Source organism: Berghia stephanieae, chromosome 1, assembly GCF_034508935.2.
Source record: "Berghia stephanieae isolate SIO BIC M18660-M18661 chromosome 1, UCSD_Bste_1.3, whole genome shotgun sequence".
In the NCBI taxonomy this organism is placed as follows: Eukaryota; Metazoa; Mollusca; class Gastropoda; order Nudibranchia; family Aeolidiidae; genus Berghia; species Berghia stephanieae.
This window is the reverse complement of record NC_088360.1, coordinates 127,551,603-127,570,189: the sequence shown is the minus strand read 5'-3', so window position 1 is coordinate 127,570,189 and position 18,587 is coordinate 127,551,603. Positions and strand designations below refer to the sequence as shown.

Below are 18,587 nucleotides of genomic sequence, written 5' to 3'. Positions count from 1 at the left end.
TGAAGAAAAACTGCTTCCGATAGGCTGCTACGCATGCGTAATGACATCGAGATAATAAACTCATCATGGCGACTCATATACTTTGTTTACGTTCTGAGTTGGAATTTAACTCGTTGCTTGCAATTAATTAAAGCTTGGAATAATTTTAACCCCTGCATCTCTCCATTCACCATTTTAGACTGAACTACAAGATATTTATGTATTGCAGTGAACTCTAGCAGGATGTGTGCTTAAATTGGTTTAAAGGGGCAAGAGACAGAAGAGAAGATGAATGAATGAACGCAGCAGACTCTGTACAAGTACACAAGTACAAGAAATAAGAAAAGCTCTCTCGACCCTCGATTTCATATTTGATCCAATATTTATTATATATCGAACTATTGGGTGAGAGTTGTTCATGAGTCGATATATATATATATATATTATTATATATATATATATATATATATATATATATATATATATATATATATATATATATATTTAATGAATATGTTTTCATTCAGAGAGTTAAGACTGATCTTTTATTTTTTTAAATAATGTTCTGTCTGTTACTGTTAATTGACGAGACTGTCCGGGGTGCCAGTGAACATCATTCACTTCAAATTCAGTTCTAGATTTAGACTAAAGTTAAGTAAAGAGTAGTGCACCCACAAAGACAATCTATCCAAGGTCTAGTCAATGATTTGCTTATGACATGAAAAATACACTCTGGCGAAACTAATCTGACACTGACACAGATGTGAGCGGAGAACTGAGGAGATTGATTTGTTGCTTTGAGGCGATGTGCACTTATTTGCAGGTCTGATAACCCAATTCATTATGGGCTCATTGTTGTAATAGAAATCTCAAAAATCGACACAAAATATTGTCCATTACAACAGTGTCAAACCAGGCCCATAGAATTGGGTTAGGATGTCAGACTTGCATATATATATACACGTCGCTTTGAGGGATTGTCTTTTTATTTTGATGAGGCACACTTCTTATTCTTATCTCAATCAAAAGTAATTTTTTGATAGATTTTTTCTAGATGTGTTTACTTGAAACATGCTCAAATTATCCTCAGGCCCATCATGTCTCAATTCTTTTCTTCAAATATAGAGGGACCTAGATGGTTTTATTGAAGTTGTATTTTTGAAACGTAGTGTTTTTATGCACCTCCGTTGACGGTGTATCTTAACGGACCGTTTTTATACACCTCCGTCACGCATCCCACCCAATTTCATCAGCGATATTATGTTTCTGTATTTGGACATGGTGAAAGTTTTATTGTGACATCTGTAGGATGTTTTTATTAATAAAATTATTAATAATTAATTTATTAATCAATCTATATAAAAATAATAATAATTTAAAAAATCGAAATATGAAACCAGAAAATAGAAGTTGCATTGAAGGTAAAGTAATGTTTTAGAAATACTTTATTAAATGTGACGAACAGTCAGGTGGCTCCGTAGCGCAGTGGACAAGCTGTTGGACTCTAACCTTGAAAGTACCGGGTTCGATTCCCATTGTAGACATTTTTTTTTTGTGTTAAATTTACTTTATTGTGAAAGTCAACATTTTTTTCTTTCTTCTTTTTTTTTTTCAAAATCTTTTTATCATGTTTTTAAAAAACTTCGATTTTTATTTATTTATTTGAGATCAGTATTTGTGTGCCATGTTTCTTTTTACTTTTGATTTTTAAAATTATTGTTATTATTCTTTAATTTATTATCATTGTATAAACGTACATCGGTAATCACTAAGCAGCGTGCTAAACTACAATCTAAAACTATTTAAACCTCATGGACGTATGCAACAACATTTTCATTAATTGACCATCAACGCCAACGGAGGTGCATAAAAACGGTGCGTTTTTGTACACCTCCAATGGAGGTGCATAAAAACACCACCTTTTTAAAAATGCACTGTTACTATTTTAAAGTATCACAGTTACAGTACTACGGTCCACTTTGGATAATCGCAACTCGGTTAATCGCAACTTTCGGTTATTCGCAACATTTTCCAAGAAACAGAATTAGTTATGTATGAAAGTCACTGGTTAATTGCAACAAACTTCGGTTAATCGCAACAAATTTCGCAACTCCAAGAAGTGGCAAATTCAATAAATCAATCAAACAAAATCTCATGATTTCATTTCATTATGGATGAAATCGTGACGGGTTATAAGAATCAAGAGTGGGCAGGGTTTAATGCTACTGTAGTGTATCAGTACTCTGTTAGACATAAAAGAGGGCGGGACATTACAGAATGGGTTTTTGAGGTAATCTTCGACCATTAGAATGGAGGCGGCAGGGGCGTGGAGGGTGGGGGGGGGGGGGGCTGTGCATAGTCTAGACAACAGGTGGACAATGAGAGTTTTAAGGAGAAACTGAACGATATTTCCTTTGTTTTGGGATTGACAACTATGCAATGTGACCAATGAGTTTGGTGATAGCTTATTGTTTCTTTTCATGGATAATCTCTTTGACTCTTACAAATGTTGAGAACAAAAGAGTGAAAGTCAATCAAAGCTACTTTTGCTTGTCAAAATTTATAGAGGACTGTCATATGGTTTTTGTTTCAATCAGGAAACTCAACTCCGGTTAATCGCAACTTCGGTTAATCGCAACATTTTCGCTGATCTCAAGGTGTTGTGATTATCCAGAGTGGACTGTATTATTGCAGAAGTCTTTCATCAAATTGTTACCGACATGGTCTGACAGAGAAATGGATAGAGTGGCTTTTTATTCGGAACTACCTTCGTGTGTTTTTGCACCTTCTTCAAAGACAGGTTCATAAAATCATAAAGCTTTTGAAGGAACTTTACTATTCGGATGAACTTCCATATACAGGCGCCACTCAGGAAAGACCTGTGATTACACATCAAATGTCATAGGTTATATATAATACAAAGATTTTTATTAAACAAGAACATAATATACCATATTAAATGCATTCATAGATTATAATACACAAGTATTCAATGGATTCAAATTTGAAATATCCTGGAGTATATATACTCACTATTTTAATGTGTAATATTTTTTACAGTTAAGACTTTTTCCATAGGGAAGAATAGAATAACCATTAATATATATCATATCAGCAAGAGATGCTCTGAAAGACTTATACCTACTAGAAAATGTTTTAAAATATATTTAAAAAATATAAGATAGAATTAATAGGAAAGGTATTAATTAAATGCAAAGATTAAAATAAAAAAGAACCTCAAATATCGATTCCTTCCCTCGTTTTGAGATTTTGTCATTTGGCAGATATCTGGAGGGAAAATAATCAAAACTCCTCGAAATTGTTCAACTTCTTTTTAGTGGCTATAATGACAGTTTAATAATGATAATATTTCAGCTACTTTTAATTGTTAATTTGGCTCTTTTTTTTGTGTGGTACAGATAATATCTGGGATACCTAAAGCCACAGCAAAACTTTCAAGCACATCTGTTTCTCTACTGCATATCTAAATAGATAAAATTATTAAAAACAAGCCGTTTTTTCGGGATTAATATAAATAATTTTGTTTTCTCCTTTCCATTAATATCACTTTAACTCCAGGTGAGCAAGTCAGTATATTTACTATTTGTCATTGGGGTGGCGCCTGTATGTGGAATTTTAGCCTACTCTTCTTACCCTTAGAAATATGGAAATCCTTTCCTTATACTAATAATATTCCAAACAACACACTCATTGTCACCTGTTGTCCATTAATTTTGTGGCCCCTATTTTAAGTTTAAATTGGAATCCCACTCTACAGGCAAAAAATATCACCATTTTAAACGAAACAGTATTTGTATCATCGGCAGTTATAGAAGTATCAGTAAAAATAGTAGTTGTTGTAGTGATAGTGATAGAAGCAGTAGTACATAGTTAAAATAGATGAGTCTTTAAATCCATGTTATAAGCGGTCAAGCTCTGGGTTCCTGTTAATAAACTCATATATAGTTCATTTTATAGACGAAATAGAGGAAGAAATAAAATAGGAATTTTAAAAAATATCCCTCTTACTCTAATAGCCAGATGACTGATAGATCTGGTCCTAGTATACGGTTTTTATTCTAATTTGCCATGAGGTAAGAGTGGTTTCTTTTTCATGATGAGGGGATGCCATTCAACAATGTCAAGCTGATATTATATACAGTCACCACCATCATCATCATCACTGTCATCATGATGATCATCATCTTCAAGTTGTTAAATCATATCATCAATAAAACAATAATCCTTTTACAATTGCACTTTTTTTCTTCCTCTTCTCACAGTTAGAGGTGTGATAATCTGCATTGATCATGGGATCTCTGAACGTTTTCATCTACCTTGCAATCACCATTGGTGCAACAGTATCTCAATCACAGGGTAGGTTTACTGCTCTATTTTGTTATTAATGGATACCTGGCAAATCTGTAAATTAAGTTAAAAATAAAATAAGTGGTCTTAGTCTTGGCTAGATTTTCACATCCGTGCATGTATGTTTGACAAAATTTAAACTGATTTTTATGTTTAAAAACATTACTATCTCCTGCTCACTCTTGGATGTGTAATAATGTGTAAATATATTTGCTTCTTTCTTTATTTTGATTTATGTCGACTTTAAGTATGATAAGAATGTAGCTGTTGAGGCACAAACTATTTAGATAACAATGTTAAATATGCATATATTTTTTACATTAAAACAAACAAATCAAGACTATAAATATTTTGTGGCCTTTTTCTGGTTTCAAACAGAATGCATAGAATGAAAATGTCATTTTACTCTCTTAAGAAATCGATTTATAATTTATATGCAATCTGGTTCAGAACACTTTCCCTTCTTTATTTATAAGTTTTACTGTTGATGTGTTTATCAGTGAAAATGCATTTATAAAGCTAAGACAACGATTGCAATTGGAAGTATTGAGTCTGAAATTTATAAAAAGGATTTGAAAGGCTCAGATTGTCAAATTTAACTTTAGAAATACTGACTTTTTAAGACTTTCATATTTTGATTAGTTTCTCATCTTTTTAAATTACTCATCACTTTATGGCATAAATACTTAATCTGTTTCTCCCTAAATTTTCCAGACTACATGTCAGAATGCAGTCTTACTGCGACTCCATTGAGTCATGGCAGAATTATACAACACCTCTCATCGCCAGGAGTCCTTCATTATTCTTGTAATCATGGATATAGGCTGGTTGGTTCAAACAATCAGACTTGTATCAATGGTACTTGGTCACCTCCAGTGCCACCAGTTTGTAGGCGTTATGAAGAAGGTGATTTATCATTTCGTAGTTGAAAAAAATTGTGACTGAGAAATTAAGCGATGATTTTGTTAGAGCTGTTTAAGAATTATATTGATTATTTTTTTTGCCACAAGCCTAAGAATATAAGTTATATCTTTGAATAGGTAGAAATACTTTTGTTATTAATGTCTGTTTGTTGTAGATGGTAACATATTATTGAGGTAAAATGTCTCAAAGCGGTATGATGTCGGGATGAACTTGGTGCTGGAAATTGATTTTATAGCCTCTTATATAAAACTTGATATCTTCGTTGTGTTAGAAAATAGATTCTATATCTTGTATTGCTAAATTTTATTCCTAAATTAAATTTTCCTGGTTCGATTCATCACAACTTAATACCATTTTTAAACAATGGGTCCCAAATCACAGAACTCAGCATCTTTTTGTTTGACATTCAATGCATTTTATAAAGAAAAGTGGAGAAACAAATAAATAGTATGATACAGTAGCAAATAATGAGCAGAGTTGAAAAATCCTTTAAAAACCTGACTGAATCCTTTTTTAAGCATAATTTCTCCCATTATTTATCTGGTTTTAACAGCAGACCCAACCATATACACCTACAAAACAGTATCGTCAATCTGATTCTGACTTAATTAAAGCTTCAATCACATCATTGCTACTTTTTCCTTGGTGAAAATGCAAGTCATGATGTTGGTTTTGTGTAAATTCAAATCCCATCTCTAAAGGAATAACACGGTCTTTATAAGGAATATTTTTGCTCAATGTGGAAATTAGGTAATTTTGGCAATGTCCATCATTGTTGGCTCTTTTTTTAAAAATTGTCTTTTTCATCAGCCATGATAGAGCCTTGTACAGCTGATCAGCAAGTGATGCATGGACGGGTCCAGCTTCATCCAGAAAACACTGGATACCACCAAGTATCCAAAGGTACTACAGCCTCTGTTATTTGTGATGAAGGCTATTCCACAGATGACACCCTACAAGCCCGGTTTGTCATTGTGTGCTCATCTGGCATTTGGATAACTTCTGAAGGTTCCAGTGACTTAAATAGATGCACACGTAAGTACCGTTTGATTTTGGTCTTGTAAGTTTTGTGTATATATATGTGTGTTACACCATCTAGTTTAGAGAACAAGAACAGTTATAGTTCTGTTTGAACTTTGTTGTTAAAAGTATCAACCATAAGAATAATGATGAATGAATTTGCATATAAAAACGTGGAATAAACAGTTTATTATTTATCAAGGGTATGAAAACAGGTTATTAATATTGAAATAGATCTGAAAAAATATAACGAGTTAAGTGGATCAAACAGATGTAACAAAGTACGAATGCCAAAAATTGATTAAGTGGTTTAAACTGCTGAAAGAAGTGCAAAGCTACCGGGAGCTATTGTTTGTATTTGACTAAAATAATCTGTTCAGACCGCTACCCTTGTCTTTCAGACTTAACATATAGTATTACTATTTGATAATGTCATTATTTTGTTCCTATGCTTTATCACCACTTTGTGGTTGTTGCTATTTAAAGTGCCAAAAAAAAACCCTAAAAAACTAAATTAAACTATCACTACCTTATAGGTAGGAAATACCAGTTATTTTGAGTTCTTAGAATAAATTGAAACTCGAAGGTATCCGTATTTTACATAGACATGTAAACAGGTGATGTCATTGAAATATTTTACTTTTATTTCTGAAAGGCTATAATTTTTCACCCCCACTCTCTGCCATTTTTAAAATTTAAACCGATAATATCAAAGAATGATTTTGAATTGATGTGGTTTAGTGTTATTAACAATGTCTTCTTTGTGAATGTTTTTTTGGAATATTTTCAGTTATGAATGAGTATATTTTCTATTTTTTTTAATACAGGAAAGCGATGCTCCAGTCCACCAGAAGTCCCCAGGGCAATATTTCACTACAAAACAGTGGCACCCACCATGGGGGAGGGGATGCAGGTGGAGTACATCTGTTCCACGGGCTATGAGTTGCTGGATCCAGACGATGCTACCCTGACCTGTCACAATGGTCAGTGGGAAGGGCCAGTCCCAACTTGTGGTGAGCTCCTGAAATGTCTATAAAAATATTTTAAAGAGCAGCGTTCATAATGATACAAGATTTAGAATAGTTTAGCATGCGAACTTGTGCCAGGCAGAATCTCTTGTTTATACTTTTGGTCTGCTTTTGCTCCTTGCTGATTATTTTCATTTAGGTTGTTTTATACTTGACCACTCAAACTATTTATTCTTGATAAAAGGCAACATATATGACCATTTTAATGTAATTATTGTCTGCAGTTATTTATTTTTATAAAATCTATTCTAAGTATTTGGAAGATCTTTTGCCATTTGCATATTTATTACCAAATTCTATATACTGAACCTAAATCTTTCCACACTTTTATTTTCAGATTCAAAATATAAAATGTGACCAACCACCCTATTCTGGTATATTTTTTTTTGGGGGGGGGGGGGGGGGGGTGTCGTATACATTCAATTTAATTTTCATGTTTGAAGTATGAAATTTTAATTAAGTTTTTATTATTGAGGAAATATACAGTTTTATGATTCAGATAATTGTCTTCAAATTCAGTTTTTGGTTCCCGGTAAACCTTGACTGTTATATACAGTGGGTCACAAATCTTCTTGTATTATTTTTATATTGTGACATACCATCATAATAACGCATGTGAGAAGACTTTCTCCTGATTAAACAATGAATAAGTTCTCATGGTTTTTGTTTTTTTAAAAGGAAAAATCGGTATCTGTCTCTATTTTAAATATGTTTGAATGGATGAAAAATTATACAATGGATAAAACAAAAAGTACAATGGTAAATTGTTTGTTGTCCAGATTCTTTGAATTTTAAGTTGAACAAAAATAAAAATGCTTATAATGAAGAGAAAATTAGGCTATGACACTGTTTCTAATGTGTGCTGTTGTAGTTAAATATTATTTAACTTTATTCCTCTCTCAGTGTTGAAAACATCTTGTGATGCACCAGCTTTCATCAGAAATGGGAAATGGTCAGTAGACGCCAAACAGCAAGGAAACTCATATGATGGAGATGGAGAATCTAATATGGGCTATTCAAAGTTTGATGTAGGCACCAAAGTTCTTTACACCTGCTCTCAGGGATACAAGTTAGAGGGGCCCCGTTTCCTGCAATGTACAGCAGCACAGATTTGGTCCAGTGCTCCTCCCATCTGTATTCCTGAAAGTGGTGAGTCATCACAGCCAATTTGTCATTTAAAAAAATAAAAAATTGTTGTTGTTTCCCTTTGAAAGTGTAGATGTTATGTTTGCATTGAAAAATCGTCTGTTAAATATTTTAGAAAAAGTTTCAGTTGCAACAGGCTTTTGGTTCATCACCCTAGCATATATATCAACTTAAAATAAATTCTTTCTTTAATTTTGTTTTTATAATTTTTCTGAAAATTGCAAAGCAATATTTTTTAGGTTATTATATTGATCTTTCCTCTTTTCTTTTACTTTTTAGAACATATCTGGTACTGTCCTCATTTTGGGGCCATCAAAAATGGTTTCTGCAAATGTATGGGTCAAGACACAGCTGACCTACAACTCTGTATGCCATTTCACCGTGGCACCCGCATCGAATGTACTTGTTTGCTTGGCTATGCCCTTCAGGTAAACACTGCTAAATTGTTGGGTTTTTTTGTTGTTGTTGTTTTTAAAAATCAAATCAATGAAAGAACAATCCTGAGGTCTTGCATGTTGCATAGTAGCCTATGTCTTTTCATAGTGCTTTGTTGCAGTGTTTCAATTGTTATCTTATAAAATTTTCTCTGATGGTCCTTTGTCAATTTACCCTTCACCATTAATGTGTTCCTCATTTTAGTTCATTATGTAATGTATTCTCCAAAATAACATCAGGGGCACCCCAATGGTTTTACTTGCATTATGAGAGTTAAAAGTCATCAAAATTAATAAGGTCCAGTGTCGGTTCAACAAGATGAATTCCATTTTCTAAAATTATTTAGAATGTAAACTGAACAATGTACAATTAAGATTTGTCTTTTTGGATTACATTTGGCTCTTTTCTTTGTTTTGGCTCAATTCGATTTTTTTTTTCTATCACTGTAGGGCGTGTCAGTGCTGACGTGTACACACAATTCAGGTCTCAACATGGGAGGCTGGGACTGGGATGTGCCCACTTGTGTCAAGAGATATTGTGAGTGGTTGTGTTCATCTGTTTTACGTAACCAATGTTAAATGCTGATGTCAGGGATGTCACCAAAGTCAGGATTTGGTCCGATTTTTAGACAATTACCTGGTTTAAATAGAATTTGTCATGAAGAAGACTATTAAAGAAGAGGAGAAACTTCTTTTTTATTTTAATTGTTTTACTGGGTTATCACTGTCAATTGTTGTTTTTGTTATTTTTTTTTTTTTGCCTATTTCTATTTCCTAACATTCATTTCTTAAATTTTGTTTAACCCTACTCACAGCATTAGCCTCTGATGGGGAGAATGACATTGGAATGCTACCAGATGGCCATGAGGATGGCAGAGGCAAGGGCTACAGTTCTGGTGACATTCGGGACAGCAAGGCCAAAGTTAGCTCCCTTGTCATTGTTGTGACTACTGCTTGTTCTGTGCTGGGTATCCTTTTACTTATAATGGTGGTGGTCATATTCCGTCGCAAGAAGCCTAGGACAGCAATATTCCAGCAGGGTGCTACTCCCCCACCATATGCGAGGGTCCACAACACGATCATGGGTAGGCTTTATTTATAATGTTTGTATTATCATAACTCGATCAAACAATGCACTGTTTATATTTGTTTTGCTTTCTTTATTAGATTTCTTTTCTAATATTTTTAGTTAACAACTCTTTGTCCGAAAAATTGTAATATCGCCTGACAAGCATCATGTCCCGTCCTACATGTTAAATGTTGCTGTTGACCAGGGACCCCTTGCAAAGCGCTTTGAGCACATTTAGTGGATATTGCGCTATATAAAGCTCAATATTTAATGATAATATATTAATAAGAAGAAAAACAATAAGAATAAGAAGGTGGATACTCAAGAAGATGTGAAGGAAGAAGAAGAATGCTCAAGAAGAAGGAGGAGGATGAGTTTTGTCATAGCAATGATGATTCCTTTCATCCTCAGTAGCGAACGTTTCATAGGATAAATGATAATCAAATTCTTCCACGCATTTGTCAATCACCCAATATCTATTACAATAATAAATTTTGCTAATCCTAGATTCATGTCCTAGTATTCTTTCTTTTGTCCTAAAGTTAATCTCAATATCCAGTTATGTGTGGTTTGATCTAATTTTACTGATTTTGATTTCAGATGAACATGACCGACTGGCCCTGATGGCATATGCAGATGCTTCAAGAATTCACTTACCATCCTATGAAGAGGCCATGCAGCCAGGAGGGCGGTCAGGGGGTCATATAGGAGGCCCAGGGGGTAGCAGGGGTCCATCCATCATTGACCGTAGTGTCAGCCCCACAACCTCGGAGTATCAACGTTTACCCAATGTTCTCATCAGATCTAACATGCACCACCCGAACATGGGCGGTGACGGAAACAACAACATTAATAACAACAATAACAATAATGCCAATGGCAGTAATAGACATTCCACCATTACAACCAGCACTATGAATAGAGACGGGCTGTCAGAAATTTTTGGCTCCGTTGATACAGTCAACGTCAGCATGAGTGATGCATCAACAGCTGTGACTGTCGAGACATTTGATTCAGGGACATCCAACCGGTCCATGGTGTCCCAGAGAGCCACTGCTGGTAGTCTCAATTCCTCAGAGGATCATTTAGCTAATGATGGTGAGTCTTATTGGATTTTTTTTCCATCTTTGTTAAGACTTGGATTGTATACAAAAATATATGTCACAAGTCATGAGAGAACTGAGTTCACTTGAGTGCTTGACTTTCAAGCAAAGGCATTGGTTTGGAATGTGGGTAGAGTGGGATTTATTTTCTCACCCTCTCGTCCAATAGCTGAGTCTGTTAGATCTAGCATTGAGTTCTTTGTATCAGACCATCGTCCTGTCCTGGTTAGCAAGCAATTATTACAGTCAGTTATCTTGGTTCCAAATAAACCTTCATATATGCCCACTTTTCTTTATTTCTTTTTATGTCCAAGTCTTGTCTTGTATCAACTCACATTGTCGATGTTTCATGTTAATCCTTTTAATCATAAAAATTTGATAAATGACCTTCAAATACAAGAAATCCAATATAATAAAAATTGGCATCCAAGTTACTTTGTCAAAGATTTTTATAATGTGGGATGGCCCATGTGTTCTCCAACTTTAAAGAAGAGAGAAAAAACACATTTTATTTTATTATTGAGACGTGACAATTTCTTTTGTATACGCAAATGATCAAGCTTATTTTTCAACTGTTTGCAAAGAATTTTGTCCAAAGAAAGAAGTCACAGTAAACTGTTTTAAAGTTCATTGAGGATTGATTTAAATCTTAGTTCTTACATTTGAACTAATAATAAATGTTGAATCAGAATAATAATATCCAAGCTTTAAAGGAAAGCAGTTCAAAATAAGTCAGATTAATCAGTCTTGAATATAATCGTTATTCAACTGTTCACTACAATGTCTCCTATGAGACTGCATTGAATGCATTGGCAGTCATTTCTAGAAAAGAGAAACAATTACTTTTTAAAAAAATGAATTTCAGGTGTCATCACTAACCCCATTATAATTTTGTTTCACTTTTTAACTTTTTCAATTTATTACTCTAATTGTTCCCTATCTTTGTTTGATTTAACCATAGTTAATTAACTGAACTGTTAACCGATCCCTTCCATTTTCAGATGCTCCGTTGTTGGAGACAACCATACAACGGGAGGTGGATGTGGTCAGTCTTAGCTCCAATCCAAGTAGAACCAGCAAGGATGATTGAAACCCCACGTCAGGAAGGAATGAAGTCATATTATTCCATTTACTGTTCTGACATTAAAGAGAATACCTTTTGAGGCATTGCCTCTTTTATCAGATTTCTTAAACCTTTCAAGTTTTCTGTTTGTGGAAAAATTGAAAGGATAAAACAATGAAAGCAATCCGAGGCAGATGTGATTATATAAAAGGAACCAATGGTACAATATAACTTAAGTGGTCAAGCTGATGGATATTCTCTCAATATTTATTTTTACTGTGCACGCCTTTGACCATATCTCTATTTCACCCCGGAATTATCACAAAGTACTTGAAGTATTTCCTATAAAATACAGTTGGGCCTCAACATTTCTTTTTAATGAGATAAATGCAATTAACACTTAACGTATGCTTCACTTTGTGTCGCTTATGGTGAATGTAAAGGAATGCACAGGAAGATAGCTTTCAGCTTATCATTCCCTCCAAGTGAAATTTTTTTTAACCTTATGGTGTGCATTATCCACAAAAATGGTATCTTTTTGGGCCCAACACATTCCTTTAATGTGTCTGTGTTGAATGTCCAATGGCTGTCCCCATCAGATACTTGCTGAAACTTTGAAAGTATTTGTGTGATTTCTAACTACAGTAAACTTACAAAACTTAACTCATCATTACTTTGTATGTATCCTTTACTTCTTGAAAACTTGAATGGATGTAGTGTGTCTGAGAGTTGTATGCATTTATTTAATCCAATAAGGTTAATTGCTATTTAAAAAGTACACATGCGTTCTTCAGGACGTTAGAGAATTTATGTGACACTTAAAAAATAATTTAAATGATGAATCTAGGATTTGTCATCTTAGAAGAAAAAAGGAAGAAAGTAATAATTTCTTTCTCTTGCATATTTTGTTATATTGGTTTTTATATAAACGATTGAGCCAACTTCACTACGAATATGTTGTTCTCAATGTCAATGTTAAATCTATTTTCCAGGTTAGGACATATTATATTCAACTGTAAGCTGTCAACTTAACAGTAAAACGAAAACAAAAAAAAGTTTATAGTAATTGCAGAACTGATTTACTTCTTATGTTTAATGGTGCCAGTTTCTGTTTCTTTAGAAACATTTTACTTGTCTCATGAATTTGACTTTGAAAAGGAAAAATAGTTTTTTCAAGTTTTATTTCATAATTCCAGATATCTCTTAGTGGTCCTGTTACATTAAAATTTTTTGCAACAATACAGTACTCGCTTGATTCTAGCGCGCTCTCCTGAGAAGAAAAAAAAAAGCATGCTAGAATCAGAGCGTCTGAAATGTGATGCTTATGGGAGGTAATGAATAACTTTGGTTACCCAGCTCCAGCGTGTCGTATTGCAGATTGTGTTGGAATTTGGCATGCTAGAACCCAGTGAGTACTGTATTATAAGATCTGAGAAGTTGTCAAGTGATGTTAAAGCTGTTTTTATCTTGTTTTTTTTTATTTTTTTATTCTTAAATTGTTTACCTCATCTTAATTTCAGTAAAGAATAGAGTCCATAGAAAAATATTTTATAAAAAGATACTAATATTAACATATAAGCAGAAATAATATCTAATAAAAGTGCTTAGCTGGTTTAAAGATATAGGAATGATTGAATGTCATGTGCGATTTTGCAAATTTTATTCATTAACTCAATACTTAATTGCAGTTTATATGACAATGCCAGTAATAATGAGCTAGTCCCATTTATCTTACTTTATCTTTGGTGCTTTGCTCTTGATCTATAATCATATAACACTTTCGAGGCACAAATATTACCTACAAGTGTCCCCAGATTCATAAAAACAATTAGAAACAACAACAATGACATCAACAAAAGTCCAAATGGCTTTGCATGACTAGATCTTTAAGATAATTGAGATATAAAAATATAGATAATGAAATTAATGGGGAACGAGGGAATGATATTTACAATGTGACACAATAGTATTCACTTAATGCACAATGAATTTTACTGGGGCGTAACAATTAAAAATTATTTAAACCTTTTTATATATTTTGTACCAACGATTGTATGACTTCATACATAAACTCAATGAAATTGAAATATTTAAAGCTGCCTGAAACAGTGGACCAGAAAGGCATTGAATGAAATTGAATAGAACAGCTTGATTGAAGAACAAAAGTACAAAACAAGGATCATTTTTGACCTAGAAAAATATGAATGATAAAGAGAACTAAGGTATATCTTTGATCTCACCTTTCCTAAATATATTATACATATAATGCTCTTGTTGTTGGGAGGTCTCAGCTGGAAATATTTCTTGTTTCTCATCAAAGGTGTTATATTCATTTTGTTCAATATTTTATATGAAATGTTAATATGTTTTATAGTTAAGTGGCCCAATTGATGTTGGGTTGACGTAACAGATCCATGTGTAAATAGCCTACGAACAATGAATTCCCCATAGTGGGTTGAGAGGTCACTCTTATTTTGTCTTCTATTCCCCTATATCTGTTTCTCTTTCCATTTTGCTGTCGTTTGTGTTATGGATTGATACTGCTCGTTTTGACCTGGTCCTGGCAGGGATCCTTAGCTGATTTGGAGGCCCCTAAAATGTAAGGATCCCCTTTTTTTTTGAGGGAGATTTTTTACCTTGTAAATCCTCTCTCGTCTATGTATTATAACAGTTTTTAGTTCTGAATTGTATCCTTCATAGTGGGATCCTTTGCATGTGCCTGGATGGGATGGGTAATGTCAAAATAAGCACATTGATGGATTGCTCATGGAATCTTCTGTTCCCTTCTTGACTTACTTGACTTGATCTTCTTCGTTCCTTTAAGAACATAGGGCCTCCACGTCCACAATTTGAACCAGGACCCCTCGTTTTATTTTCTTTTCTTTTTGGTTCTTTCATCGTCAGGTGTACAAATATTCCCCTGTCATCTCCCTTCTTACTGGCGCAGAAGTGACCTAAAGGTTTTGCGAGTGTCGGAAAACCACTAAAATTTGATAAACAAAACAAATGAAAATGAATTTGATGATGATATAAGGTCACAAATGTGTTGCTTAAAGCATAGTGTTGATATTCAGAGGATTATGATTCTCATTGTGCTTGGTCTGAAACAAATCTTCTTGTCTGTCTTTGAACAGCATGAAGTTGTTTTTGAAGTGAAGATATGAATGCTGTATGAATTGATATACATAATATATATTTTTTATTGTAAAAGATTTGAATAATTCCAGTTAATCAATCCAAAATATTTGTAACTAATTTTGAGACTTAAGACTTAAGTTCAAAAGTGCTTCTCGTAATTGCATTGCCTTGAACTTGTTGCACTTATGAACTAGTGTTGTCAATACTGCTTCAACTGTGGAGTCCATCATAAACTAATGATTTAGCCTAGTCAGTGTTAGGCCAATGAAATACAGACCTAACTATTTCTTGTGGCCATAATACATTTTACAATATTATGTATCCGTTACTCGTGCTCTCATTTTAAAGTCCAGAATGTCATAGTTTTAGTCCAGGAATATCATATTGTAGAAGCCATCTAATTGACAGTTCAGCGTGCTTATATCAACATCACCGGGTCAACAGCAAACTTCAAAGCCACATTGAGGTAATGTTGGTCACCATGGCAGGTAGCTTTTACATCAGTCCACGCTGTTGTTACACTTCTTTTGCCTTATTTGTCCTTTCCATGTAGTTTTGTGTCCTTTTTTTTTCTGGAATGAGACAATTTGTTTTCATGTGGGCCCCAACTGGAGTCTTTTTCTGATGGGGAAACATGGATTTATTCTGTTTGCTTATAAATCATCTCCTTTCTATGTTTATTTCTCATAGTTATGCTCTTTGATATTAAGTATCCATTTGAGTGTATCCTTTTTGACTGAGATCCTGTCACGCTCTTAGTTCTTGGATCTACTTCTTATCTCTGCTGAAGTTGTTCCAATTATCTCACTTTTTTTTTTCTCTGATGCTTGTTAGTTTGATCTCTTTTCTATGATCAATGCATTTACTGGTACCAATTTGGCCCAATGGTATCATAAGCACAGTGAAATTGCTGAAAACTAAACCAACAAAACATATTCTTCTTGATTGATGAATTGATAATAAGCTAGTGTTTTATAGGACGAAGGTGGTCTCTAGCTAGCATTTGATTGAATTGATTGCTTATGGAATTTCCTTCTTCTCCTTATTTGAAGCAGTCCCAATGCATTCCTTTTGCATTGGTGCTGGTAAACGCTGCTAAACTCTGAAACTAATTCTCTTTTCTATTATCTTTCTTGTTACATGTGCTCAAATTTTATTAAAGTGTCATGACCGTAAAATCCACACAAAAAAAAACGAAACCAAACATCATCTTATCATCATTATCTTGCTATGGTAAGGCAAGTTAATGAATGGTAGCTTGTTTTTGAAACAAGTAGATTTAAATATAGAACATATTAAAGATGGATTCATGGGTAATTTATTCCTGGACTGATAAGATGGAGTGTTCCGTAACGTACCGGAATTTCATTGTCAGCATTGTTATTGTGCACAAATTTTACTTACGCATCTGTAATAGATTTTTTTATTTTTTTTAATGAGAACGTTAATTAAATTGTTTAGCTGTCACCACAAGGTTGGTGTTTGCAATGATTGCCATTCCCAAACTGTTTGTTGCTATTTTTTTTTAAAGATTTTTTTCTTTTTCAATTAATTTTGCTTGCATGCTATGTGTCTTTTGATATTTGATCACATAAAAATGAAATCAATCAAACCTCCATTACTTCACAGCCGAATGTTTGTATATATTTAAAATGAAATCATGAAATAACAGCCAACGCCCTTTTTAACTTTTCTTTACTTTTATAGTTTGTTTTTTGGGGTTTTTTTTTTTTTCGATGCTGGGATTTGAAACGTTGATTCTTAAAATTAAAAAAAAACCCAAAAAAACTGCAATTATTTGTTTTTTGATTGAATAGGCTATCTTAAAAAGACAGTGAGCTGGTTCCTCTGTCTGCAAGATCTTTCTCACATTTTTGCATCAGACTGCTAGATAAACTGCATGACGTTCATATCCTCTTTCATTTTTTCTTTTGTTTTGTTTTGTTTTGTTTGTTTTTGGTTTGTTTTTTTTAAGTCATGGAACTCTTTTAACTTCGTTCTTTAGTTCTCTGCTTTTATTTATTTTTGATCACACTGTTTGGACAATTAATACATTTTAAAAAAATTACTATTTAATGCTCATCTCAAAGTTTTAACACTATTTAACGAGAGTAAGTTTATCTATGGATAGCTGTAAATGTTTTCTGGCCAAATTGAGAAATAGCAGACGCTTTTTCAGAATACAGCAGAACAGCCACTGAGGGGTATTTACATGTTCCTCTCATTATACACAGTTTCCTGATTTTTCCTGATATGTGCAATCAAAGTAAAAATGATGATGGTTTCATAGAAAGTAAATACAATGAAGAGTGTTTACCAAGTTCAAGGCTAAATGGGTGATAACAAACTCATCATCTCACATTGCATCACACAATCACACAACTCGTACATGAACACCCCACTTTAATGAGTCTTCTTTAAAAGTCTGATCTAGAAGTATATCGAGTAAAAGTTTGTTTGGGGGTTTTGTTGTTTGTTTTAATTTTTTTGTTTTGTTTGTTTGTTTTTGTTCTTATTGTGCAGTTGGATATGCTGTTGATATGACTTTTGTTAATTTGTGCAAGCATCATGTCTTAAAAATAATGAGAGCATGAAAGAATATTGTTTTCAAACCTGAAAGTGGCTGTGAGCACTGTTATGTTACTTCAGAATTTGACAATCAGTCTACTTTTCTACTACTTCATAATTTTTAAACTAATATTTGATAATTCATATCTTTTTATCGTCAATTACAGAATCTGGATTATGATAATGATAATTTCCTGTTGCAACTTAAATTAAGTTAATTCTATAAAATAATTGGATTGGAGAGCCCTTCAATGCCAATGAACGTGGATTTTCTGGATAGGGAAGGAGGAGGAGGGGGGTTGAGCAACGAACTTTTGATGTCTCGGCTGTCCCCTTCATTATTTTCCTTCCATATATGACTTGCGGAAAGACACCTTATGATTAACCTGGGCCCTTCGTGGGGTTTTTGGTGTGAAAGGAATGGATGATGATTTTTTTTTGTTAGAGATATTTTTGCTCCTTGTTAATCACTTCTAATCTATTCTTATTTATACAGGTTTAATCGTTATACCGTGTAGATTTCTGAGGGTCAAATTTGTCCCAAATTCAGATAGTTGCATTGGATCATACGTATTCGAATGTTTTAACCCAAATTTTACACAAATATTGGTGAAAATATTTGTTTTTAACTCAAAAATGAACATCTACATAAATTGAACTTCACTTCATCAATTTTAAAGCAGTTTTCAATTATAATTTATTGAAATAAGGATAAAATTGAGTATTTTCGCTGCATGCAAAAAAATA

The 18,587-nt window shown here is 33.4% G+C and overlaps 1 protein-coding gene across 1 annotated transcript; it reads left to right on the top strand.

Annotated features, from left to right (window-relative positions):
- The first annotated feature begins 37 nt into the window (after positions 1–37).
- Positions 38–14,043, top strand: LOC144963094 (uncharacterized). Its single transcript, XM_078896743.1, has 11 exons — positions 38–384; positions 4,263–4,356; positions 5,062–5,253; positions 6,082–6,306; positions 7,119–7,304; positions 8,223–8,468; positions 8,745–8,893; positions 9,350–9,437; positions 9,715–9,984; positions 10,569–11,066; positions 12,073–14,043. The coding sequence occupies exons 2-11, from the start codon at positions 4,290–4,292 to the stop codon at positions 12,159–12,161; spliced, it is 2,010 nt and encodes a 669-aa protein (XP_078752869.1). The 5' UTR covers positions 38–384; positions 4,263–4,289; the 3' UTR covers positions 12,162–14,043.
- Positions 14,044–18,587: the final 4,544 nt, after the last annotated feature.

Coding starts and splice junctions, on each gene's coding strand:
- LOC144963094 (XM_078896743.1), top strand. CDS start 4,290: ATGGGATCTCTGAACGTTTTCATCTACCTTGCAATCACCATTGGTGCA. Junction 5,254..6,081: donor TTGTAGGCGTTATGAAGAAG/GTGATTTATCAT, acceptor CTTTTTCATCAG/CCATGATAGAGCCTTGTACA. Junction 8,894..9,349: donor TGCTTGGCTATGCCCTTCAG/GTAAACACTGCT, acceptor CTATCACTGTAG/GGCGTGTCAGTGCTGACGTG.